This window comes from Phoxinus phoxinus (assembly GCF_949152265.1).
Source record: "Phoxinus phoxinus genome assembly, chromosome: 5".
Classification (NCBI taxonomy): domain Eukaryota; kingdom Metazoa; phylum Chordata; class Actinopteri; order Cypriniformes; family Leuciscidae; genus Phoxinus; species Phoxinus phoxinus.
In genome coordinates, this window is record NC_136880.1 from 42,452,150 (window position 1) to 42,479,749 (window position 27,600).

Below are 27,600 nucleotides of genomic sequence, written 5' to 3' on the forward strand. Positions count from 1 at the left end.
GTGTTGTGTACTAGTGCAGCTTTGAGTCCAAGACAAATTTTCTGAAAAAGGACAATAAAGTATACTAACAAAACTAAACTGTTTGTCAGAAACTCACCTTGCATGTCATTGGCGAAACAGTAAACGTCAAACAATTCCGAAGGATCCCGTTTCCCATAATTCCTCACTCCACGAGAAAACTCAGTGTGTCCAAAGCAACCGAGCTCCGGTGTCTGCACGGGATACCTGTGGAGAGGAGACGAGTGTAAGATCAGACGAAATCCAGATAAATTATTATTATTTTTATTAATTCGTATATATAGCACAGTTTAATGCAACACGAGTGCTTCACAATAAAGAAGAACAGTTAAAGGAACACGTTGACTTTTTGTGACTTTAGCTTATTCCCCGTATCCCCCAGAGTTAGATAAGTCCATACACACCCTTCTCATCTCCGTGCGTGCCGTAACTCTGTCTGACGCACCCACCGCTAGCCTAGCTTAGCACAAAGACTGGAGGTAAATGGCTCCAGCTAGCATACTGCTCCCAATAAGAGACAAAATAACGCCAACATTTTCCTTTTTACATGTTGTGATTTGTATAGTCACAGCGTGTACAAATAACAAGGTCACATGACACACAGCCATCTTCTAACTGTATACACACATTTGCTCGCAGCGCCTGAGAAGCCCCGCGGTGAGGAGACGAGAGTTCGCTCAGAGTGTTGCGCTAATCACTCCGCAGAAGTAGCAGTGCTTCGCCTTCTGAGAATATAGTTCCCAGTGTGTATACGGTTAGAAGATGGCTGTGTCATGTGACCTTGTTATTTGTACACGCTGTGACTATACAAATCACAACATGTAAATAGGAAAATGTTGGCGTTATTTTGTCACTTATTGAGAGCAGTATGCTAGCTGGAGCCATTTACTTCCAGTCTTTGTGCTAAGCTAGGCTAGCGGTGGGTGCGTCAGACAGAGTTACGGCACGCACAGAGATGAGAAGGGTGTGTATGGACTTATCTAACTCTGGGGGATACGGTGAATAAGCTAAAGTCCCAAAAGTTGACGTGTTCCTGTAAAGGTTTTCTGTTCTCTGTTAGAACGGTGTCGTGTTAGCAACCCCTAAGTTAACAACTAATGATCTTTACAACGGAAGTGAAACAATAAAAACTAACTTTATCTGGACAATAACTTTATTCTAGAGCTGCTGTAAAGCCAAAACAATCTCTGTGACTTTAATCTCATATTATCACTGTACAGCTGCTTTAAAACAATCTATATTGTTAAAGCGCTATAGACCTTATGCGCCAGAGAAACGAGCGCGCCGCCATCTTTAGAGTATTGTCTTTGAACTTCCAGTTCTGCGCTCGCTCTGTATATTTCTATGGCATCGCTGTCCAGGAGTAATTAGCTGGTGAAGTGGATTTACTTAATGTAAAGTTATTGAACGTTATAATGAGGATTGTAATGTTTAAAGCAGATGTCTTAACAAATGTCAGTAGACCGGGAAGATTTGAAAACGAGCCGTTCATTCATAAAAACGCAAGATCGCTGTGAAATTACAGACCGGAAGACAAAAGACAACGAGCGCAGCGCTGAAAAGGGGCGGAGCTACATAAGCTCTATGTAAATGAAGATGACTTGACTTGTTATGCATGAGATGTAACTGTGGCTGACCTGACGCTCTGGTCTTTGAGCCAGCCGGCCTCACAGTTGTTCATACTGGAGTGAAACGCGGCCCACAACTGCTCAACCGAGGCGATCTGAGCCGAGTTATCCTCGCACGCCCGAACGGCCTCCGCGTACGACAGGGAATATCCATCCGCAGGAGACCGGTAGTGAAACACCACACCTGAGAACACACACACACACACACACACATCAACACACAGTTCATTAACTGAGGACTGTCACAGGTAAAGCTCTCGGGACAGTGGTTGTCAGTGTTTCTTTATTAATCTGCCTGTTTCTTATACTGTACCTGATTTTGTTTTAAAAAGCAGTCAAAACATTTCAGATTTTATAATATTGGCTGTGATATCAAGTCAAGATAAATGAGATTTATTGTCATTCTGCTGTACATAGAGACATATGAAGGAACAAGATGTTACATAAATGTATGTGTATATGTATGTAATTTTATATGTTATTATTTTATATGTTATAACATATATTATTTTATATGTTAATATGTTGTTATTTATATATAAAATAGTTCTATTTATATACAATATAAATCATATAAAAATATATATGCAGTATATAAATATAGCCAAATATAGGCTATACATGCATGTGTGTGTATTTACGTATATATACAAAATAATTATACACAATACACACACATATATAATGTAAACACAAACTTTTATTTTGGATTCGATTAATCGTGATTAATCGTTTACAGCCCTATTTCAGATTATCACAGAAGAACTGGGATAAAAGTTTATATTTCGGATATAAACACTGATGTCTACGATAGTGACTGTTAAACATGTGTTTGTCATTGAATCATTCAAGAGATTCGTTCAAAAACACTGATTCATCCAGTAGTGAAACAAGTGAAGTATTTATGAGTGAGTCATTGAATCATTCACTCAACCCAGTTTTTTTTTGTAAATAACTCATTCAGATTAAACTTGTTTTGTTTAGTTGTCTGTGATCTCTGTCTGAAACCAAGTATTTGTCCATCATACACTACGCCAATTTCTGCTAAATCTGTCAACTCCGACCGCCCAAAAATCTGCAGACTTTTGCAAACTTATTAAAAAATCTGAGCAAAAATCATGTAGTTTATTGTCCAGATCAATTCAGTTGCAGTTAAATCATTAATATTACCGAATATCATTGTCTTTCACAGCATGTACATTATATATGTAGAACACTTCAGGTGATTTATCTGCAGTTGTAATTGTAATTTCCCTCTTTAAGTGTCTCTTGTTTTCCTCAAGAGTTGCAGCAGAATTCACACATTCTCAGGTAATCAATCAGATCGTTCTAATTAAAGATGTATTATGGCCAATTAAGCAGTTAATTAGATCCTCAGATGAAAATGAAAATAAAGCTGAGCTTAAGTTAGACGGGAAATTAGGGAAAAACCTCAAATGAGTGTGATATTGACAGTCTGAATCGATGTAATAAAGGGGTAATTAATTCACAGCAGACTCGGAGAATTGTTAACGAGACGGCAGTTTTTTCCAGAAACTTTTCTGAAAGCTGATGTTCTGGTTTAAGACGTGGTCAGCTTTTACTTTAGTCTTGCCTAACGACTTTCATAACGAGCTTGACTCGCTCGCTGGGGATTTACAGACAAATATATTACGCTTCAATTTTCTTTTAATTGAACTGCTAACTGAGCACCTTACATTATTACTCTAATGCTTTTCTGTACAAATGATTTAAAACAATGTCCATTGTGAAAAGTACCATATAAATAACATTTTGTAAAAATTACAATATTATAAAATTATTTTTGAAACCCCAAAATATTATGCATTTATAAAATTTGTATTTTTTTATCACTTTTATAATTTTATATAAATCATATAAAAATATTTTTAAATAATTATTTAAATAATTATTAATTTGAAACTGTTCATTTCTAGCCCTTGTTCACAAATTCTGTAAAGCTAATTTGAAACAAGGTCTATTGCAAAAAGTGCTATGTAGATAAGATATTTTAAAAATATATAATATTTGATAAAAAAAATTTTTTAATTAACAAACAATTAAAACACCCAAATATTATATGTTTCAATAAAAAAACATTTTAAATGATAATTTTTTTAAAATATATATATTCTAGCCCTTGTTCACAAATTAAGGTAGAATTATTTATATATATATAGTATTTATTCATTCATAGAATTGGCTTTTATATTTATATTTTCAGTTCATTTCCATTTTAAGTTTTTGTGATTTTTTGCTTTGTTTTTATTATTTTTGTATATTTCTATTTAGCTTAAATTTATATTGGTTTCAGTTGTATTTTTAATAATTAAACATTTTTATCTAATATTTAGATTTGAGTCTATTTCAGCTTTATTTCAATTAACAATAACAACACTGTTTCAATTTATTTTATTTTTTGTGTAATGCTATAAAATATGGGTAACACTTTACAATAAGGTTCATTAGTTAACATGACCTAAGAATGAACAATACTTTTACAGCATTTATTAATCTTAGTTAATATTAATTTGAGCATTTACTAATACATTGATAAAATCAAAGGTTGTGTTTGTGAACATTAGTGTGAACTAACATGAAAAAACAGCTGAATTTTTATTCACTAATATTAACAAAGATTAATAAAGACTGTAATAAATGTATTGCTCATTGTTAGTTAATACATGAACTAATGTTTGGATCTCACCTGTGACTTCCAGGTTGACTGTGTCCTGCTCGTAACTGTCTCCCAGAGCGACGTGGCATCGGAAAGTCCCGGAGTCGTTGGACCGGAGCTGATCGAGCGCCAGCGACGCGTTCAGGTGGTTGCGGGAGTATCCGGGCAGACTGACCCGACCCGCGTACGCCTGGTGAACCCGGACCACCCCGTCCCGGGCCGACAGCACCGTCCTCTCCTGCGCTCCTGAGCCGCGGGTCCAGTGGATGTAGGGGCCGTGTCCCGGGACGAGGGCTGGCGTCAGCGTGAACACACACGGCAGGAGCGCAGAATCTGCCAGCGGGCGCCGTAAGGGAGGATGGGTCACTCTCCGCACGGTCACCAGAGTCTCGGCTTCAGTCACACCTAAGAGAGGAGGACGAAATCAACAGCTTTAAGCGCTTTTCGGAAAAAAATTACATTTTTTAATTTTTTTCTTCATCGGAATGGTCCGAAATTTGGTAAAGGTTTTGGCACTTGCTGTGTGAACGCAAAAAAAAAAAAAAAAAATCATGGACATGATTCGCACAGGTTTTCCATAACAATAAACGTAAAATCCTGTAAACTTTTTTCACTTCAGCAATAATCTGCCAAGTGTTTGAAAAGAGATCAAACTTAAGTCTGTGCTCTAAAGCATTCAAGATTTATGACAGTTTAAGTTGAAAATTAAATTTTCAGGTCTATGCTGAAAAAGTGAATAAATGGATTATAAATACAGCGTAAATATAATTTAATACCATAAAATCCATTAAAAATACAAAATATTAAATAAAAAAAATTTGCAGAAATTTGCAGAATTTAGGGGTAAAATCATACCCTATATATTGAATATTGTTATAGATTGTATTGACAACTCATCAAATTAAATATTTACCATCGTATATTCTGCATAATTAGATGCTTTCAAATAAACACTGACAAAAAAATATATAGAAGTTTCAAGGCTGGGCGATATGACGATATAGTTTTTGAGGTACCGATAATAACCCTGATTTAATAATAATCAATAATGTCAGCTGAAAAGAAAAGTATAGTTTCAGAGGTGGAGAAAGTTATTATATTTTTGATGAAAGACTATGAAGACAAATATTTCTACTTGGGAAATGCACTGATGAATCATTCACAAGAGCGCGCGCAAGTAGGGACATTTTTATTTTACATCCAGACAAATTGAGATTTCAGAAGAAGAGTCCGGTTTACTGTTCCTCGGGTTATCACAGCAAACGCCTTTGTAACGTCCTCAAGAGTCAAACACAGAAAACACATCAATAATATGTTTTCTTCAGCTCTTCTCCATCTCAACACACTTCATTAAAACAGACAGAAACTCTCCAAATGCTTCAGAGGTGCGAGTGGAAAAACACAGACGCTCTTTGAAGCTTCGCCTCTCAAAACTGACACTCGAGTGATTTTGTTCTTTTATAAGAAAAGAAGGATATTCTTCAGCTGAACTCATTATATTCTCTCACTGTCATGGACTGTCATGCTCTTACTAACTGGATCTCCGTCTGGTGTGTGTTCATGTGCGTCTGAAGGTATTTAAGTGCCTGTTTCCATCCAGTCCCAGATACAGTATTATATTGCCCTTATAATGCTAGTTTAATAGTTCCTAATTTTGTTTTCAATAAGTGTATTCAAGATCAAAAACACTTTAATTGTCTTCATAATCTCCATCAGATGTTTTCTCTCAGCGTCTGAAACGGTTCATCCGAAGATTCAGTCTCTCTAAACCCCGCCTCTCTGAGAGCTGCTCTGCTCTGATTGGTCAGACGCCCCAGTCTGCTGTGATTGGTCAGAAAGCAAACGCTCATTATCATATCTGAATCTCAGCTCTTGATACTCAGTGATACGAACAGTAACGATGGCGTGAGTTTTACTCTTCTCGACGTGAACAACACGAACTCTTCCAGTCTCAGATACAACTAGTGTTTGAGGGCGGAGCAAAGACACGCTGTTCAGCCAATCAAGACCAGAGGCTGGCATTATGCTAATTAGTTCCAAACCTACAGTGAGACTGAATATCTGACGACTCGCTTCAGTTCAGAATCACTTCTTTCTTTTAGGAAAACTCAATTTATCTGCACTTTGATGAAACTCTGCAGACCTTTTACATTCATAAACAGCTTTATTACACACTGCATGAAAGGGAATATGTGAGAAAGCATAATAGAGGCACTTTAATAGAGATGAAATGCATATAATGCACTGTAAATATACAGTACATACACAGTCAAGCCTTTGTTTGTCTAAAAGCATATGCTTAATGCATGAATGCAAAATGTCCACATGTAAAAATAAAGAGATCCACTGTCGTTTTAAACATTATTCAGTCAAATCTTTGTTAATACTCCAGGTTATTTATATCTATGAAGAGCAGTTGTCATGTTTTCCGTCATCACAGACAATCATTTGAACCACTTTCATTTCCGAGACTGTAGAAACATTGAAACTGTGTTTACAGTAATTTGACTGTAAAGATTGTTTCAAATCTGAAGCTGGAATTGTAGTTTATTTTCAGCTGGAGCCGGTTAAAGATGTACACACAGTCTCGGGTCTTTCTTTCAACAATAAAAATACAATATAATGTACCAACAGTTTCCACAAAAATATGAAGCTGTTTTTTAACATTGATAATAATCATAAATGTTTCTTGATCATCATATTATTCAGATTTCTGAAGGATCATGTGACACTGAAGACTGGAGTAATGATGATAAATTCAGCTTTGATCACAGGAATAAATTACACTTTACTATATATTCACATAGAAAACACTTATTTTAAATTATAATAATATTTCACAATATTGCTGATTTTACTGTATGTTTGGTCAAATAAATGCAGCTTTGGTGAGCAGAAGAGACTTCTTTAATAAGCATTAAGAAAATCTTACTGACCCTGACATGCCGGCTAGACGTTCCTTGTAAGTGCATTACTGTAAACACATTTCCCATTGGTTTTTACACACAGATGCTGTCCTCATCCAAATGCCCTTTTCACAAGATGTAAAATAAGTCTCTGATGTCCCCAGAGTGTGTGTGTGAAGTTTTAGCTCAAAATACCCCACAAATATGTTTATATATCATGTTAAATTGTCACTTTTTGAGGGTGAGCAAAAACACACCGTTTTGTGTCTGTCTCTTTAAATGCAAATGAGCTGCTGCTCCCGGCACAGGGGGCGGAGCTACAAGAGCTTGTGTCCTTTTACCTCACACACACACACACACACACACACACACATGCACTGAACATTCAAAAACTTTTAGCCTTTTATGTTCAAACCGGAGTCAGACAATGATGGAGAGACTCGAGAAGAAGTGACAACATGTAGAAGAACAGGACATTTCTGAACGGTTAGTTGATGAATTTATGTAGATTATGTGTAGTTATCTTCTAGTCATTGATCAGCATATTCTGTCTTGATAATCTATAAATCGTGTTCTGGGGGCGGGGTTTATGTAAATTAGGGTTGGTGATGTCACTAACCCGGGAGGAATGTCGTGTAGTTCCTAACAGCCGTTTGTTGTAGTCCTTAAAAAACTATTTCTTTAAAAGCAAATATCTCCCTTTGCTCTGAACTTTGAGCGTTGTAACTTTGCAGATGTTGTTTATGATCAAACAGCAACATTACACACTAACTACAGTTAGAAAAGTCAAATCATAATCAACCACCCCTTTAAGTGATAAAGTAAGAAAAGGAAATCTAATCTCCCAAATCCAGTCGTGTTGGTCCTGAACAATCTGTAACGGTTAATGCGTTGAAAATCAATTGCAGATCCTTCATTCCGTATGGATTTAGGGATGAGTTTGAATAATGATATAAGTGATGAAAGCTCAAATCTGCATTTAGATGGATTCGATCACCCTCCACAGGTTTGTCTTTGTGCAAAAACCAAGCAACTTTCTAAACTCATTAGCGTACGTGTGAATTTCACCAAAACATGATTCACCACCAAATGTGAAAATTAATCATATTTTGCGTAAAGAAAATTAAGCCTATTTCCTCCCTAAACGATCATTGCCATGATGTTTACGATCTTCTTTTTACAGTATTAGTGTCTTATCTTATAACATTTTTTATTTACATGAGTATAAATGAAAGGAAACAAAACAAATGTAATTTCCATTTAAATATTTACATTACATATTAATTAAGTGTAATTGCATATTTGATTGAATATTATAATTAATTGCAATTAATTGCATAATAAAAGTGCATTTTTTAATTAATTTCAAAATAACAAATTTGTATAAAATCATTTTAAATTATATATTTTTTAGTTTTATTAGAAATATGTCATATATTAGTATATTAGACATGACATATCAATATGTTTTCAACATATCAATATGTAATTGATGACATACATTTTTTAATGAGTAAATTGAAGGCATACAACTGACTTACATGACTTAGTCTATAATTACTTACCATTTAGATCATTTAATTATTATCTTTATTACATTAAGAATTTGAGTGAATATATATATATATATATATATTGACACAATCACACACATATACAGTATATACAGTATATGTGTGTTTTTATATTTCGAGATGAAAGAAGAGCTGGACACGCTGTTGACAAGTTTCACATTAAACATGTAGCAAACATGAGAATATACAGCCCATAATCACATTTACACACTTCCCAAAATCAATCTCGCCAGTGGCTTTCATAAATAAGATTCCATCAGACACAGTAGCTCTCACTCACACACACACACACACACACACACACACACACACACACACACACACACACACACACACACACACACACACACACACACACACACACACACACACACACACACACACACACACACACACACACACACACACACACACACACACACACACACACACACACTCCCAGAGGGGGGTTACATATTAATGCATTAACTGAATAACCTTTCCCAGCTCCACACACAAATAAACACAGCAGCACCTGCAGTAGTTTACACCTCTCAGCCCTCATCACCCGTAACCATGGCGACCGCTGCTCGGTAACCAGGAGCGACGAGAGGATGGCGCTCGCTCGGCTCGATACGCTAAATCTGATTCATTCGCCAGCCGTCCAAACAACATTCAGCTGTAACTACACACACACTGCTGACCGCTGCCCATCTGGACTTTACAGGACCAACGCTTCTGAGGCAACATCATGTCCAGCAGTGTCCAGGGTCAAACACTCAAAGAAAAAGCTCTTTTACATTCATTGAAATAAAGATGAAATAAAATATAAATATTATGTGAAAAACCTGCCTTGGCAGCTAACTGAAGTAAAGGCATTAAAATACATTAAAAAAGTTTAATGTGAAAAACTAAAATGACTAAAACTGAAATAAATATAAATTAAAGCTAAATTAAAATATTAAAAACCCAATCAAATTTACAAATGTACATAAAAATGACTACAATTAAACGTACTATAATAGTATTAAAATTAAACATACTATAATAGTATTAAAATGAAACAGAAATAACTTTATTATAAGAAAATGACCTAAACTAAAAATTAAAGGTAATTCCAAATATATAAATAAATATAAATTAAAGCTAAATAAAAATATTAAAAACCTAATAAAATTTACAAATGCACATAAATATTCCTAAAACGTAAACTAAAATTAAAAGTACTATAATAGTATTGAAGTTAAACAGAAATATATATATATTTTTTTTTTAACAAAATGACTAAAATTAAAATGAAAACTGAAAATATAAAAATAAAAGGTAACTCCAAATATGAATAAACACTATAATAGTATTAAAGCTAATTATAAATATATAAAAAAAACTAAATAAAATGACAAAAGCACATACCGCTACTGTAACAAAATGACTAAAACTTAAACTAAAAAAAATATAAAAAAGGTAATTCCAAATATTGATAAATACAATAATAATATTGTATTCCATCATCATTGTAAATCCATCATAAAAGTGCATCTTTCCATCATAAAAGCGCATCCATCCATCATAAAAGTAATCCATACGACTCCAGTGGGTTAATAAAGGCCTTCTGAAGCAAAGCCATGCGTTTTTGTAAGGAAAAATATCCATATTTTTAACTTTATAAACTATAATCACTGGCATCCGGTAACAGATATTAAATATGATATTAATATTTAATATAACTCTGACTGTGTTAGGTTGAAATAAGAAAGTCACATACAGGATGGCTTGAGGGGGAGTAAATTATGGGATAATTTTCATTTTTTATTTCAGCTGCTGAGAAGCACCAATAAAAACTGTTTGTGTCTGTGCATTTTTACACTTATTTTGGAACGTTATTTGCTATCGTATAGGTTTATCGCTTTAAGTCAGCAGTTTTTACATTTAACTCGCAGCCTAACACTCTTAGTAAATAGAGGGCCGGTCTGAATGTACAGGGTCGTAAATCGTCCTGGCGGGAGGGAGTGATTTCCCATCATCCTTCAGGATGGCCACCCATCGCTAAAGAGCCCAGAGAAACTGAAGCTGCCACACACACACACACACACACACACACACACACACACACACACACACACACACACACACACACACACACTCACACACACTCACACACACACACACACACACACACACACACACACACACACACACACACGGTTAAGCGGTAGGAGGGCTTTGGCTGAGGTGACGGGAGGGTATATTATATATATATATATATTCAGCACGAGCACAAAGAATCAGCGCATGGTTCTGCATCTACAGACGGGTCGTAACAGTGTTTGTGTGCGCTGTTAAAAACCAAAGTCAGATGCTTTCATCAGCAATATTTATAGACATTACATGCGCATGAATTTAAAGTCCCCCTGTTGTGAAAATCCAGCTTTTAATGTTGTTTATACGTCTATGTTGTGTTTTTAATACGCTTTAAGACAAACCATGTGTAAATTCATAAGCTGGTGTTTCTGACGTCACAAACTACCTTGTAACCAATCAGATCAACGTGTGATCGTCAACCAGTGGATCTCTGAGTGAGTGAGTGAGTGAGTGAGTGGAGGCGGGGCTCATTTGCATATTCATAGGGCCGCATATACTAAGGTCTCATCCGCACTACTGCGTTTTAGTTTAGAAACGGAGAATTAAAACGAATAATAGTTTAGAATCGGTGAATTAAAACGAATACGATCTCCGTCCACATTAAAACGACTGAAAACGCGGATCACGTGACCACTCACCAACACTGGGCGTGCGCGTGCCGGTGTACACAGGCGCATGTAGGCAGTGCTGGGATTGTAAAATGCAGAATTTAAGAGCCGGCGCACTTGTTCCACGGCGGATTGCTATTATATGTTATGAGAGTTATGTTCTATTGTTATGTAATCGGTCAATATATCAGTTATCGGCTTTCAAATATAAAGAATTATCGGTTATAGGTACCAGACGATATATGTTCATGTTTATATAAATTATATAAATATTATATAATATAATATAAATTATATATGAAAATTTGGATTTAGATTAATCAGACAATACATCGGGTATCGGCATTCAAATATAAAGAATTATCGGTTATCGGTATCAGCCGATATATGTTAATGTTTATATAAATTATATAAATATATAATAATAGAATATAAATTATATATAAAAATTTGGATTTAGATTTATCAGACAATACATCGGTTATCGGCTTTCAAATATAAAGAGTTATCGGTTATCGGTATCGGACAAACATTTTTTTGAAAAAAAAAAGTCTTACAGTTTTATGACTTGTGCATCTGTTGACGCCATGTCATGTTGTTTTTGAATGCGAGAACATGTCCTGTGTGAGCAGCCCATTACTTGTGTGTGGCCCTATTTTGGCTTGAATGTTTTTGAGAGAGAAAGAGTGAACCAGAACTCACCACAGCCCGCTGAAAACACCAGCAGAACCGACAGAACCTGCAGCCCACCAGCGCTCACACGCAACATCCTGAGAAACAGAGACAACAAACACAGAGAAGAGAACAGTGAGAATTAGAGAAACAACACTGGCTGCGTCTCAATTGACCGTTCGCAAAGACCCGCCCCCCCCTTAGTTACTGTCGCTATGTCCGACAAGCTACGCCGCTCTCATACACACACCATGTTCTCACGCAGTGAAAAACACATCACGGAGCAGAGAGGACACTGACAACACACTGAGACAGGACAGACCAGGTTACTTTTTGGTTACTATTGATATTAAACATATTAAATAAAGTCTCACCTTTCAAATTTGGTCATTTTTTAAAAGAAATTTAAACAATAAATAGCGTTTTGTGTCTCTTTAATGTGTGTGACAGATCGCTGTGTCGCCTCAGTTAAAGCTGCTCGTGAACCGATCATCTCTTCCTTCTAGTTCATTTATAGCATCAAATAAACATGAATGAACATCAGAAGGAATGTTGTTTTAACCGCGGAAAGACGTCAGTACACTCCGCTTCTCAAGTTCAAATCCTCCAACGTTAATCTACTAACTCTCCTGACTGCTTTGTCCGACAAAATGGCGGATGGCGAAGTATGATTGGTCAGATCACCTGTCAATCAAACTCCCTGCGAAGAGGGAATTCCCACAGCTAAACTACACACTAAAAGCATGTATATCCACTGATAATGGGAAAGTAAACACCTTTGAGTGTGTACTAAAACAGTACAGCATTGGGACATAAATCCTGGGGATGAATCCGAAATCGCATACTTCCCTACTATATAGTGGGCGAAAAATAGTATGTGACAAAAGAAGTATGTTGACATTCACAGTACTCATAAAAGTGAAGGCAAACAGAAACACTTCCGGAAGTAGTAGCTACTAAAGTGTGCATACGATGGATATACCCTTTACTATCCCATGAGGCCACGGGAGAGTATTGCAACTGACGCCGGTAGGTCACATGATAATAACATCATGACAGATGTAGTACATCCGGATTATATTCTTACTACACACATTCATACTATATAGAACATACTTTTTTTTAGTGGTCGTTAAGTACATACTTCTTCAAAATAAGTACCTACTCAAGAGAGTATGTGATGTCGGACGCAGCCCTTGTCTTGTATACTAGTTCACTGTGTTAGAAACATCAATTCTGACTATGGTTAACATTAAATATTTGATTATATTATGAAATATATGATCATTAAATATTTGTCTTTTAAAATGTCTCTCCACGCTTCTTCTAACACAAATAGCAATACTTAGATATACTACATGTGCTGAGAATCAAACAAACCCTGACCTTTCCTTCACTCACATGCACAGTAAAATACTATAATATACACAAGAGAATCACAACTAGGGTTGCCACCCGTCCCTTAAAATACGGAATCATCCCGTATTTACAAGTAAGATGATGCGTCCCGTATCAAATCAATAAGGATTTGTCCCGTATTTTACATTAGGCCCACATATAGTTGAATAAAAACATAAGGATTTTGCAGTATGGATAATACTAATAGCAAATATAAAGAAATCAATTTCGTAGTAGAGAAGCTCATTGCGTGATTGCATTTTAGCGTCTTTGTTTCTATAGCGACTGAGTCTCGTGAACATGCGCTGTAAACCTGCACGTGTTTTAACCCCTCGTGCACTGTTCGGGTCTTTTCGACCCCAAATGACGTTTGCTGAAATAAATAAAAAATTATCTTTGTCCAAATAGCGTGAGACTTTGCACGGTTGACAACACTTTCTAGATCTACAAAAAAATGTAAATAAATTTGAATAATATCTGTTTTTTATGTTAGTGTGGGGGGGGGGGGGAAGTCACACTTGTGTTGTTTCAACAAAATGTAATTTTAAAACAACATAAGTTTTTTTTTAGGATTTATAGTTTTAGGAGGATTTTTTATTATAATATTTTTTTAATTTAGGCTATATAAATAAATAAATAAATATTTTTTATACAAAACTGGAGGGTCTTTTTAAGTCAAATTCACTTTATAAAAGACCCACATTTCTAACGTTCATGGATATGGATAATTTGACATGGTTTAGTGTAAGATTTTTGCCCATCTTTTGGAAAATTCCGTTTTAAAAGTAAAAAAATTATCACTTTAGTAGATGCAGAGCTACACCATTTGCTATTTGACTGAAATACATATTTTCACAAGTTTTTAGTTGGATTCATATCTACATATTATGAAATTACAATTATAACAATAAAATGACTTTTTGTCAAAGTTTAGCCATTTTTTGTACTGACAAAAATCAGTTTTTCAATAATGTTACATTATGATTAAAAATCAAATTACATCAAGGTCTGTTTAGAAAATTGACAAAATTCATCCTCAAAATCAGAAACAACGCAAAACGCACATAAACAGTGGCAAAGTGGCAAACTTTACATGTGTACAATTATATAAAAAAAACCCAGATATTTGAAATTGAAAAAGTTGGGGGGGGGATGGGGGTGAATGGGTGTCCCTTATTTTGCGACACTGAAGGTGGCAACCCTAATCACAACAGTCAGTGAAGTCATCACACACACACAGCATGCGGATGGGAAATGACAAACAGAGGTTTATTAGACAGACTGTGTGTATTTAATAAAGGAGATGAGAATATGAATATTAATGCCGTGGCAGAGCGCTGGTAAGGAACTTTTTTTTTTTTGTACTCTAGCACTGGCCACCCGTCACACACACCAACAAAACACTCTCAGAATAGTAATCAGCCGCTTCATCCTTTCATTGTTTTACTGAACTTACTGTGTGTGTGTGTGTGTGTGTGTGTCTCTCCCTCTCTCCCTCTCTCTCTCTCTCTCTCTCTCAGTGGGTGGTCTGTCTTTTAGTATCCTTCACGCTGTCTCTAATCCTGCTCAGACAGGAAATGTCTGGCTTCTGTAAAATCGCTCTGTAGCCCGTCTCTTTTAATGAAACACGGATACACACATTAATACTCATCTCCCACACAGCAGCACAAACCAGCTACAGCCTAGCAGCTACAAAGAACACCACAGTACATGCTTAGCAACACCCTGACAACCACTCAACACCCAAATAACCACCTAACTGTCAAGTTCTTATCATATCCCTAGCAACCAACTATAATATACCAGCATCAACCACCCAGTTGCCCTAACGACCCGGAACACTTTAGTAACTGCTTAGCAACACCCTAGAGATCACACAGAACCCCTAACAATACTTTAGCAATGCACTAGTAACCACCCAGAAGTAACTGCTAATCAACACCTTAGAGAACACCTCAATAACCACTTAGCAATACTCTGATAACCCAAGAACACCCTAGTACCCTAGCAACCAACCAGAGCCCCCTATAAACCCCATAGCAAATCCCTAGTGACCAACCAGACCCCCCTAGTAACTGCTTATCAACAACCCTAGAGACCACCTACAATTCCTAGCAATGTCTTATTAACCACCATTCCATAGTAACTAAGCAACTCCCTAGCAAACTCCATAACAACCACCTAGGTATGTCCTAGTAGCCACCCAGAACACTATAGTAACTGCTAAGCAACATCCTAGCAACAGCTTAACCGCCTAAAATTACCTCACAAACTATCCAGTTCCACCTAGTAACTTAACAACACCCTAGCTACCAGCCAGACCCCCTAGCAATCTCCTAGCAAAACCCTGGTGACCACACATGAACCCCTAACAACCACCTAACAATACCCTAGTAAATATCCAGAAACACCAAGTAACATAGCAACACCATAGCTACCACCCAGAAGCAACCACTTAGCAGACCACCCAGAACCACCAGTAACTGCTTAGCAACACCCTAGTGACCACCCAGAACCCCATAACAACCACCTAGCAATGCCCTAAGCAACTCCCTAGAAAACATCTAAAACTCCCTAACAAGCACCAGCAATGTCCTAGTCACCACCTAAAAACCATAGTAACTGCTAATCAACATTCTAGCGACAGCATAACCACCTAACAATACCCTTGTAACTATCCAGTACCACCTAGTAACTCAGCAACACCCTAGCAACCACCCAGACCCCCCTAGTGACAGCTAATCAACACCCTAGCGACCAACCAGAACCCCCTAACAACGGCCTAGCAACACCCTAGTGACCACCTAGAACCCCCTAACAATCCCCAAGCAATGCCCTAGTAACCACGCAGAATGCCCAAGTAACTAATCAACTCCCTACTAGAAAACATTTAAAACTCCCTAACAACCTCCTAGCAATGTCGTAGTTCCCACCCAGAACACCATAGTAAATGCTTAGCAACATCCTAGCAACAGTATAACCTAGGGTTGCCAACCGTTCCGTATAATACGGGATCGTCCCGTATTTGACACATAAAAGTCTTGTTCCGTATTGAACCGATACGGAACGCACTTTGTTCCGTATTTTTGAGAATCAATTCAGTGCAAATCCGTGACAGACACACACATAGCTTCTAATATATGTCAGACTATGAACGAAGACATTTGTAGGCTATGATAAGAAAAAAAACAGACGGTGCGTGCGGTAGATACTAATTTCTCCCCGTTTGTCTATGATCAGCGTCGCGTTTTTAACATCTTGGAACATCATCAGAGAATGCCCTTTTAATTGGTCGTTTCAGTCATTGTGAGTCATGTATCGTAGCAACGATGATGACAAGTGACAACAGCGGGAAATGTAAAAATGACTAACGTTACTTTCAAGCAGCCGCCGAAAAAGAGCACAAAAATACAGAATTGAATGGGAATAGCTGTACAATGTGCTTAGTCTGGAGGTTTATTTGTTTCTGTGAGATTTTCCTTGTGCATATATATAATATTTACTTCTCTTGAACCCTTCAACCTGCATCATTTCAACTTAATTGTGTTTAACAGCAGAATTTGTGGTGAAAAACTACATTAGCCATTTTCCTTGTGCATATATACAGGTGTTGTATTGCTTGAATGCATTATTTGAGTGCAATATTTCCTTTCCAGTGCAAAACAATAATACATAAAAAAAACAGGTAATATATATAAAATATATATTTTCTTTATTAGCAGTTTTTTTATGTACTATTGTTTTGCACTGGAAAGAAAGTTAACTAAAATGGAAGTATAATTATATAATATAAAGATATTTGCACTACATATCCTTAAAATGTTGTCAAATTAAATGTCACATGTCACCAACCAACCCCCCCCCCCCGTTCCTTATTTCAATTTCAGAAAGTTGGCAACCCTAGTATAACCACCTAACACCACCTATCCTGAACCCCCTAGTAACTCAGCAGCATCACCCAAGCGACCAACCAGAACACCCTAGAAACTGCTAATCAAAACCCTAGCGACCACAAGAACCCCCTAGTAACTGCTAATAAACACCCTAGCGACCAACCAGAACCCCATAACAACCACCAAGCAATGCATCACCCAGAACCCTCTTGTAGCTTCTTATAAACAACCCTAGTTACCACCCAGAACACCCTAGTAACTGCTTAGCAACACCCTAGCGACCACCCAGAACACCCTAGTAACTGCTAATAAACACCCTAGCGACCATCTAAAACCCCATAACAACCACCAGACCACCCAGAATCCTCTTGTAGCCTCTTATAATCAACCCTAGTTACCACCCAGAACACCCTAGTAACTGCTTAGCAACACCCTAGCAACCACCCAAAACACCCATACCATTGAATTAGCTAAGGAAAGCTGTCTGGCTCACTCAACATCATGGAGTTGTAACGACTGAGCATGAGGAGGGTTCACGAGTGTGTGTGTGAATCTGGTGTCAGTGTGAAGTGGTCGCATGCGGCGAGGACTCGCTCCCTGATCTCTCCCAGCTGGTACCAGCATCCCGCCACTCTGCCAACAGCTCACACACACACACACACACACACACACACACACACACACACTCTGCCAACAGCACCTCCACAGGGAAACACGGAGAGAGAGAAAATGTGCCAGCTCATGCCTACAGAATCCACCCAGCATTTAAGAGCCAAACACAAGCCGATAGAGAGAAAGACGCAAATAAAAGAGGGATTGAAGACTTGTTTACAGGCATGGGAAGGTCGTGCACCAGCTCAGCTTGAGCATTGAAACGTCAGATGAGTTTCTGAGCGAGTGAACAGCCATTCTCTCGACTGTAAACTCAGACTCGCTGCAGCTCCAGGCGTTTAGCATTACAATTCCTGAAAGATTCCGCCGCGCTGTTGTCTGAGGTGATTTAGCTCGCGACGGTTAGCGGTGCTGTTTACAGCGGTAACTAGAGACACAGCTGAGGCCGATTCAAGAGCGCCACTTTGACCAATGAAAAACTTTATCTGGACAATAACGTTATTCTAGAGCTGCTGTAAAGCCAGAACAATCTCTGTGACTTTAATCTCCTGATCACGGTAAAGCTGCTTTGAAACAGTCGATATTTTTAAAATCGCTGTAGGCTATAAATGATACGGCAGAGAAGAACTAGCACTGGATTTCCAGCATGAGTATGAAAAAATATATTTATGTCTTTTTCATTTAACATGTATATAATATTTATCTGGTATAAAAACAATGAGGTAACAGCTTCAAAACTGAAGTCACAGATTTACACTAAATACTATATATATGTATATATATATATATATATATGTATATATATATAGGCCTATATATATATATACACTACCATTCATTCTTTTTTAAAGAAATTATTCATTAAGGAAGCATTAAATTAATCAAAAGTGACTGCAAATACATTATTTAAGAGTAATCTTTTGCAAAAGATTATTTTATGTGTGAGTGCGTGTGTGTGATTGCGAGTGTGTGTGTGTGTGTGTGTGTGTGTGTGTGTGAGTGTGCTTGTTTGTGTGTGTGTGTGTGTGTGTAATTGTGTGTGTGATTGCGAGCGTGTGATTGCGAGTGTGTGTGTGTGTGTGATTGTGTGTGTGTGATTGTGTGTGTGTGTGAGTGTGATTGTGTGTGTGTGTGAGTGTGCTTGTTTGTGTGTGTGTGTGTGTGTGTGTGTGTGTGATTGCGTGTGTGTGTGTGTGTGTGATTGCGTGTGTGTGTGTGTGTGTGATTGCGCGTGTGTGTGTGTGTGTGTGTGTGATTGCGCGCGCGTGTGTGTGTGTGTGTGTGTGATTTATCTCTTTTTATTACTACAGTGGGATTGTAAGATACCTGAGCTGTGAAAAAGCTAAATCTGAGCAAAGATAAAAACATCTGATTGACAGCTTGCAGAACAAGTTATATGTCAGACTTACAAAGATATCAGTGATATTTAGTTTGAAATGTCAGTTGAGTCACTTTCTGTGATTATAAATGTTTTCTGTTTTGTTTTTTTGAGCCGTCTTCATCTGCATCTCATGAAGAAGAACGGAAACGAACTTTAAAAAGGAGTCGGAGTGAATGAAATCAATATAATGTGACATTTTAAATGGAGTATAACAAACACAAATCACTGTGACTTTTAGTTTTAACATTTATATTGCAACCTTCATGATCTAGAAAACGGTGGAAAGTGATATGAAAGTCATGCACATAAATACTTTGATGAAACAATGAATTTAAAAAGTATCCAACATTGATGTAGGAAAAATTTCACAAATAATTACAAAGAAATGTGAAGTATAACACTGAGTTAAATGTGAAATTTTGAAGTAGAAAGACTGAAATATGCTTGTAAAACAAACATCATTAATCTTTGTTTTATGTACATCGTAGAAAATAAAGTTATACAGTGTTTGGGGAAAATAAATAAACGGGATTATGGGACAAAGTCTCATTGCATTCATCTTTTCTTCGAGAACATAAATGCACAACTTTAAAGGAGATTTTCTCAATGTTTCGATTTTTTTGCTCCTCAGATTCCAGATTTTCAATAGTTGTGTCTCGACCAAATATTGTCCTATCATAACAAACCACACATCAATGGAGAGATTATTTGTTCAGCTTCATATGATGTATACATCTCAATTTTAAAAAGTTGACCCATGTGACTGGTTTCGTGGTCTAGGGTCACAAATGGATGTGCAAATTCTACAAAAAGAGGCCTGTAAAGTAAACCAGAGAAGTGCTGTGTCGATGTAAGACGTTTTTAAATATGCAAATGCGAGTTATAGAGGACCTATTGTCCATATTCATCTTTCTTTAGTGTGTAATGTTGCTGAGTTCTTCTCTATATCAGTGTCAGTGTTTCTGAACTCCTGAAGCGCCTCCATTGTAGTCTTGAGTTTCTTCCGGGAATGAACACGTCACAATATTCCTCATTATAATAATTAATATGCAGAATAAAGGGGCGGGGCCTGGTTGAGTTAGTTAGTAGTGTGTTAAACTGGCGGTAAGGGGCGGGACATTTCCCGAACACACTCGAAGCGCTCAACCAATCACAACACACTGCTCCAGCCGACCAATCAGAGCACAGTGTGGTTTCCAGAAGGAGGGGCTTCATAGAGACAGGAAGTAAACAGCATTACTGACAGACTGGGAAGAGAGGAGCCGCAGTAATGGAGAATATGAGGAAAATAATCAACATTCAAGCAGGAAAGCCTGTTCTAGTAGAGCCCAAAATCAACATCAAACTGTAAAAGGCATAATAGATCTTCTTCAAAGCTGAAAATGAAAAAGGCCTTTAGTTAGTTTGAGTTTGAGGTCGGACACGTCTGACAGTTTCTCGAGTCCCTCAGCATCGTGAATCAAACACTGCTTTAACACAATCCAATGCTCAGACTAGTTAAACCCTCATCAGCCAAAGCCTCAGCGTCTTTGTCAAGTGAATTTAAAGCCCACAGGATTTGCATTTCTAACATTTCTTGTGATGGATTCAGTGGCTCTTAATTCCACTTGGCATTTTCTGATTAAATCAGCTTCTGTTTCCCAGTCCTCCGCTTCTACATCCAAAACACCCACAGCTCAAACCCAGCGCCAGCGGCTCCCTCCCCGTGTGACTTCATCAAAGTGAGACGTGGCTGACAGTGATGCGGTCAGGCTGGTGTGTGTGTGTGTGTGTGTGTGTGAGTGTGTGTGAGTGTGTGTGTGTGTGTGTGTGAGTGTGTGTGTCGGCTGCAGTAATTGGCTGCTGCTGCTTCTTGCTGTTGGTGTTTGGCTGGTTTTTGTGAGTCCAGACTCAGTGCCGGATGTCTGAAGGAACGAGGACAGATGTGAGGACTCGAGTTATGAGATTAGCCATAGAGCTGCTAGCCTGGATGCCAGCCGAACTAAGCCCCGCCCACAACTAGAGATGTTCCGATTCCGATACTAGTATCGGAAATGCCGCCGATACCAATACAAATTCTGGCATTGGTATTGGCGAGTACCGATCCGATACCATTTTCATAAACAATGCCTAGTTATTGCACGCTAGCTTTGCTTAAAGGAGAACTCCGTTGCAAAATGAACCTTTGGTCTAATTACACATTGTTACCTAGTCAACCGTTATCTGAGATTTGTTTTCATGATTATCGAATGTAAATAGTTGTATCTCTAAAAACAGTTTAGCCTATAACGCTAGTATAACGCTAGTATATGGGGCATAGAGTAATGACAAATAAAAATCGCTTGTTAATACCACTAACAAGGCTCAAAATAGCCTCACACTAACACGGCAGCATAATGAGGGTCCCTACCTTCAAACCGAAGCATTGAGAACTGTGTAAGTGTCCAGACAGTTTAATAAGAAGATATTTTATACATACAGTCAACTTCGCGAATACAGGCAGAAGCCATGTTTGAAAAACAGACTCTATCAATCGATCTACGAACCGCCGATCCAAATGCGCTGGACCATATGAGATTCTACACAGTTCAGCGCATTTGGATCGGTGGTTCGTAGATCGATTGATCGAGTCTGTTCACAGTTCTCAATGCTTCGGTTTGAAGGTAGGGACCCTCATTATGCTGCCGTGTTAGTGTGGGGCTATTTTGAGCCTTGTTAGTGGTATTAACAAGCGTTTTTTATTTGTCATTACTCCATGCCCCATATACTAGCGTTATACTAGCGTTATAGGCTCAACTGTTTTTAGAGATACAACTATTTACATTCGATAATCATGAAAACAAATCTCAGATAACGGTTGACTAGGTAACAATGTGTAATTAGACCAAAGATTAATTTTGCACCGGAGTTCTCCTTTAACGCTGCAAATCGGAGATCAAGTCTTCTTCACTGCTCTAAACAGTGGTTGCCCGCGGCAACTCAGAAAGTTGTGCTGTGTCGCCACAAGCAACCACCGTTTGCAGAGAAGAAGACATTAAAATGCGCACGCTAGCAGTATGTCCGCTGTTTGGCAATATAACCGACAAAAGCCACTGTCAGTCGTTGAAAACGTTGGATTTTGCCGCTTAATTGAACATTTAAAGCCCCAGTACAGTTTGCCTGGTCGCAAATACATCTCTGAAACAGCGCTCGCTAGTGTGTAGTTGTTCATGTTTTATTAAGGGATAAGTCTGAAGCACACCATAAAATAATTCTATCAATTCATACAGGGCTAGTATGAATTGCAGCTGTATAGATACACACCCAGGTATCGGATCAGTACTCGGTATCGCCCTTGATCCGTTGTGGAGCAACTATGCTCGAACCAGAGCTGTTCGGACCAATCAAATAGTCAGGGCGGGCTTTATACGGTGATGGACAGAGGATCAACAGTAACGTAATCATCCACGTCACCAGAGAGCGCTTGGGTTGAATTAGTTTACAACAAAGATGGCTGCCGCTGGAGAATTGACCGTTCGCAAAGACCCGCCCCCTTTAGGTACTGTCGCTATGTCCGACAAGCTACGCCGCTCTCACACACACACACACACACACACACACCATGTTATCACACAGTGAAGGACAGAGAGGACAGTAGGCGTGTTTCCATTACAGAATTGCGCAAAACCTTTGCGATATTTTCTAAATGACGATAAAAAACTATTTCGAAATGACGGCGTTTCCATTAACCGATGTTATGCGACTAAAACGTCATTTTTCCTCTTGCGAGAAGTCCTGGGAACCGATGTTGGTATAGGTTTATATATTGCAGCCGCCACACTAGCCATTATTATTAATCAAAGGAGATAAGCGTGTTATCCAAGCATTAATGGCGAGGAAAGACACTTATACTGTGAGCGGCACATATGCCCTATAAACATTTTTTTTTTGCATATTAGATTATTACATTCTCAGCATAGCATAACATGCTAATGCTATTTGTGCTGCCTATACAGTAGACAGTTTCATATCGGTCACAGAGTAACGCAGATCAGCCGTGACGAGCACAGATTCACTGATGTGGTCGAACAGCCTCTGTGTAATTCTAATGGACTTGTGCAGCTCATCAGCACATCTGAGAGAAGATAATGAGGAGATAATGAGAGATAATGAGCATTTGGCTCCACTCGAATGCCTCTGTAGATACAACAACAAATAACCTCTAACACAACACACCTCAGGAGGCTTCAGACTGCCATCAAACTCTCCCGAGTCAAACTACATCTTCAGAAATATATATATAGACCTTTAGATGGCACACTGACACATAAGTGACCCTGGATCACAAAACCAGTCACATGACGCACGGGTATATCTGTGGCAATAGCCAACAAAAATTATCGATTTTTCTTTTAATGCCAAAAATCATTAGGATATTAAGTAAAGATCATGTTCCATGAAGATATTTAGTAAAATTCCTACCGTAAATATATAAAACATGTATTTTTGTGAGTGAATGCAGCACAATCGTGAACATAAATGCACAACTTTAAAGGAGATTTTCTCAATGTTTAGATTTTTTTGCCCCCTCAGATTCCAGATTTACAATAGTTGTGTCTCGACCAAATATTGTCATATCATAACAAACCACACATCAATGGAAAGATTATTTATTCAGTGTTCAGATTATGTATAAATCTCAATTTCCAAAAAATTGACCCATGTGACTGGTTTTGTGGTCCAGGGTCACATATGCTAACACACATGCATTTCCCATTCCATCTGTTTATCACACACTGCCTCTGTTTGCAGTTCTGTCTCCCTCAGACACACACACACACACAGAGTGAGTGAAAGTGTTTCTCATCTCACATGCCCACACACACACATCAGAATGAAGTGTCTCTCTTAATCAAACCAGTTTAAATCTAATCCGGTTCTGGAGCAGAACTGACATTTATATGCAGGAAAGTCTGTGGGAGTCAAAACCACCCGAGAGAAAGACAAGCCACACATCTCATCTCTCACACACATTACCAGGGCTTGACATTCACTATGCTCACTATCACTGTGGCTAGTGGTTTTCCAAAGTTATGAGCCACTCAGATTTTAACTAGCCACAATCTTGACATCGATATCCATGAGGAAAAGCTGCTATATAGATATTTTTAAGATCATCTCATAATTTGGCAGCCGGTATACTTTATGGGCCCTATCTTGCACCCAGCGCAATTGACTTTGTACACCGACGCATGTATCATTCCTATTTTGCACCCGCGCACAGCGGACTCTTCCCACCACAGACGCACGTCGGTAAATTAGTGAATGAACTTGCACTCGGGGGGGCGGTTCAGTGTAAAGAGGAGTGTGTTCCGGCGCAAACGTTCCCTGGTGATATTCTGCAGTTTCAGAAAACAATTCAGAAAACAACTCCGCCACTGACCAGGAGAAACCCAGTCTAAAGACAGTTGTGTGTTAGTCAGATGCTATTTTAAGGGCGCGTGCTTGGCCATTATGTAGCGTGTGAACAACACACACACTTTAAATCTCTCATCTAAACAGACGCAGCAGTTTTCATTTTTGCAAATCATTGTTGTGACCGTGAAGATGTGAAAAAATAGGCATAAAACTAGCTTACACATTTACCCAAATTATTATACGCCTGTTTAACCGAAGCTAATGTGTGTGTGTTTCTCCATCATCCTCATACAATGTCACTTCTCTGTGTTTTACGGCCCTGACGAGAACGTCGGTCTCCTCGGCTGTGAACCGCTCCTGGCGTGTGCCGGCAAATCCGCCGTTATAATAGCAATCCGCCGTGGAACAAGCGCGCCGGCTCTTAAAGGGAATGTGAGAGGACGCTCTGATTGGTTTATTTCACGTTACGCCCAAACCACACTTATGAGTAATGAAGACTTCAGACCGACACATTTTAGATTTGCGTCGGGCGCAAGAGTCGTTTATCCCGCCGGTATAATAGCAACAGCGGCTGGGATCCGCCCACAAAGTTACTTGCGTTTCACGTTTGATACTTGCGTTTCAGAAAGTTACAATAGGGCCCTGTGTGTCTTTACGTGCGCACACTTTGGGTGTTTGAGCACAAAATCTGCAGGAATGAGTAAACTATGCTCAATAGCTTCAAGCCTTTATTTGTTATAATTGTGATGATTATGGCTTACAGCTTATGAAAACCCCAAATTCAAAATTAGAATATTGTGAAAAGGTTTTCATAAGCTGTAAGCCATAATCATCAAAATTATAACAAATAAAGTCTTTAAATATATCACTTTGCATGTAATGAGTCTATATAATATAGCCTATTAGTTTCACCTTTTAAGTTGAATTACTGAAATAAATTAACTTTTTTCATATTCAAATTTTAGTTTCTTATTTCAGATACCTTTTTTAAAAGACTACAATAGAAAAATTCACATTTTATAAAAGTCAACCTGCCAAAGTGTCTAGTAGGAGTTACTGCGTTATGAAATACACACACATTTGACAGGTTTGCGAGTGTTAATGTATAAGTCCTGCATATTACCCATAAAAAGCAATGATATCTAAACATTTCTCCTGAGAAAAAGACTCCAGTAATCTCAGCTTTATCATCTTTAATATATCAGCCTAAATCAGGCCGATAATCATAACATTAAAAGTTAACATATATTGGCCGATATCGATATGGTGTCCAATATATACAATATTGTGCATCCCTATGTAAACTTAATAAAACAAATGGAAATGAAAAATGTTGCTTTGGCTACTAAGTGAGTTAAAGTTGAGGTACTAAAATGAGTAAAACTAGTTAAGTACACAACAATATAATCAAAACTTTAATTGAAAACTGAAAATATAACATTGATAAACACTATAATTGTCACATAACGTGAACTCTAAGCTCACGAAGACGATGAATACACAGAATAATCTTTGATAAGAAGAACACGCAGGAGATGCTCAGGAGAAGCAGCATTGACATGAACGCATACATAATCAGGAGAACTAATGACATAATGGACAGAGCAGAATGAAATCAATAATCAGACACACTGGGAAAAATACAGAACGTAGAAACCCTGACCAATAATAATATTGGCTACGAACAATGCCAAAATAGCACCGCTCTCTAAATAGATACACTTGTAAAAAGCCAATGCAATTTAATACCGTCTCATCCTCTCAATTATCGAGCATCATGTGACCCTGAACACCTGACACATGTACAACACACGGGTTTGAAGATGATGATGGACGACTGCATTTGTCCCTGCATGAAGAGACTCGTAAATCTTTCTCAGTAAAGGAGCCGATAAACAAAAGCAGCGATGCTCGTGGTGTAAATCAAACGGCTTTACAACACGATAGACTCTACAGAGCAGTCTGCAGGAATCAGATAAACATGCAGAAAATCTGCTGTATAATAATAATAATAATAATAATAATAATATGCTAGAGCTCCATGATTAATCGTTAATCTCGATTCAAACACCATCGATTTGGCTTATTAAACCTTTTTTGTCTATTAAACATTATTACAATGGTTCAAATGATCACAGAAGTACAGGAACAAACGTGTATAGTTCGTATATAAACACTGGAAGTGATCAAAATAGAGTAAATCTCCTTTTTAAAGTAATTAGACACTTCAAATAAAGATTGCATCGTTACATCGATTACACCAGTAGGTGGCGACAAGTGACTGTTAAACATGTGTTTGCCATTGAATCATTAATTCAAGAGATTCGTTCAAAAACACTGATTCATCCAGTAGTGACACAAGTGAAGGATTTATGAGTGAGTCATTGAATCATTCACTCAAGTTTTTCCTCTTTGTCGCCCTCTCTGTTAGAAATCTGCAATTGCATTTATTCGCGGAATTATCAGCTTTACGTGAGTTGCGCCTCGGCACGGCACAGCGCGGATGAATCCGATGTTTTAAGGAGAATGTGTGGCTGTGAGTCGCCGCCGGTGTGGATACTGGCATTCGCAATCACATATTATACTTTTTGGAAGTATGACCAACATAATAATTTTTACCGGAAAATGTAATCTGAACAAGAAACATCCACTTTTGTTCTGACTTTTCTAAGAGGAAAAAGCATTGCGGTAAATCACGCTGATTAAATCTAGCGATCGCTTATCATATCACGTCCA

At 37.9% G+C, this 27,600-nt stretch overlaps 1 protein-coding gene across 3 annotated transcripts in view; it reads right to left on the reverse strand.

Moving 5' to 3' along the window:
• The window catches only part of ncana (neurocan a), a 95,500-nt gene that overhangs the window by 52,602 nt on the left and 15,298 nt on the right, over positions 1-27,600 (reverse strand). For 2 of the 3 annotated variants that reach the window (XM_079612918.1, XM_079612919.1), the window contains exons 2-5: positions 12,235-12,302; positions 4,354-4,728; positions 1,656-1,830; positions 98-225 (exon numbers count right to left, since the gene is read on the reverse strand). In XM_079612918.1, the coding sequence (XP_079469044.1) occupies positions 98-225; positions 1,656-1,830; positions 4,354-4,728; positions 12,235-12,301 (745 nt within the window). In that variant the 5' untranslated portion in view covers position 12,302. Of the gene's footprint in view, positions 1-97; positions 226-1,655; positions 1,831-4,353; positions 4,729-12,234; positions 12,303-18,327; positions 18,431-27,600 lie in introns of those variants that run through there. The other variant, XM_079612917.1, reaches the window with a different exon arrangement.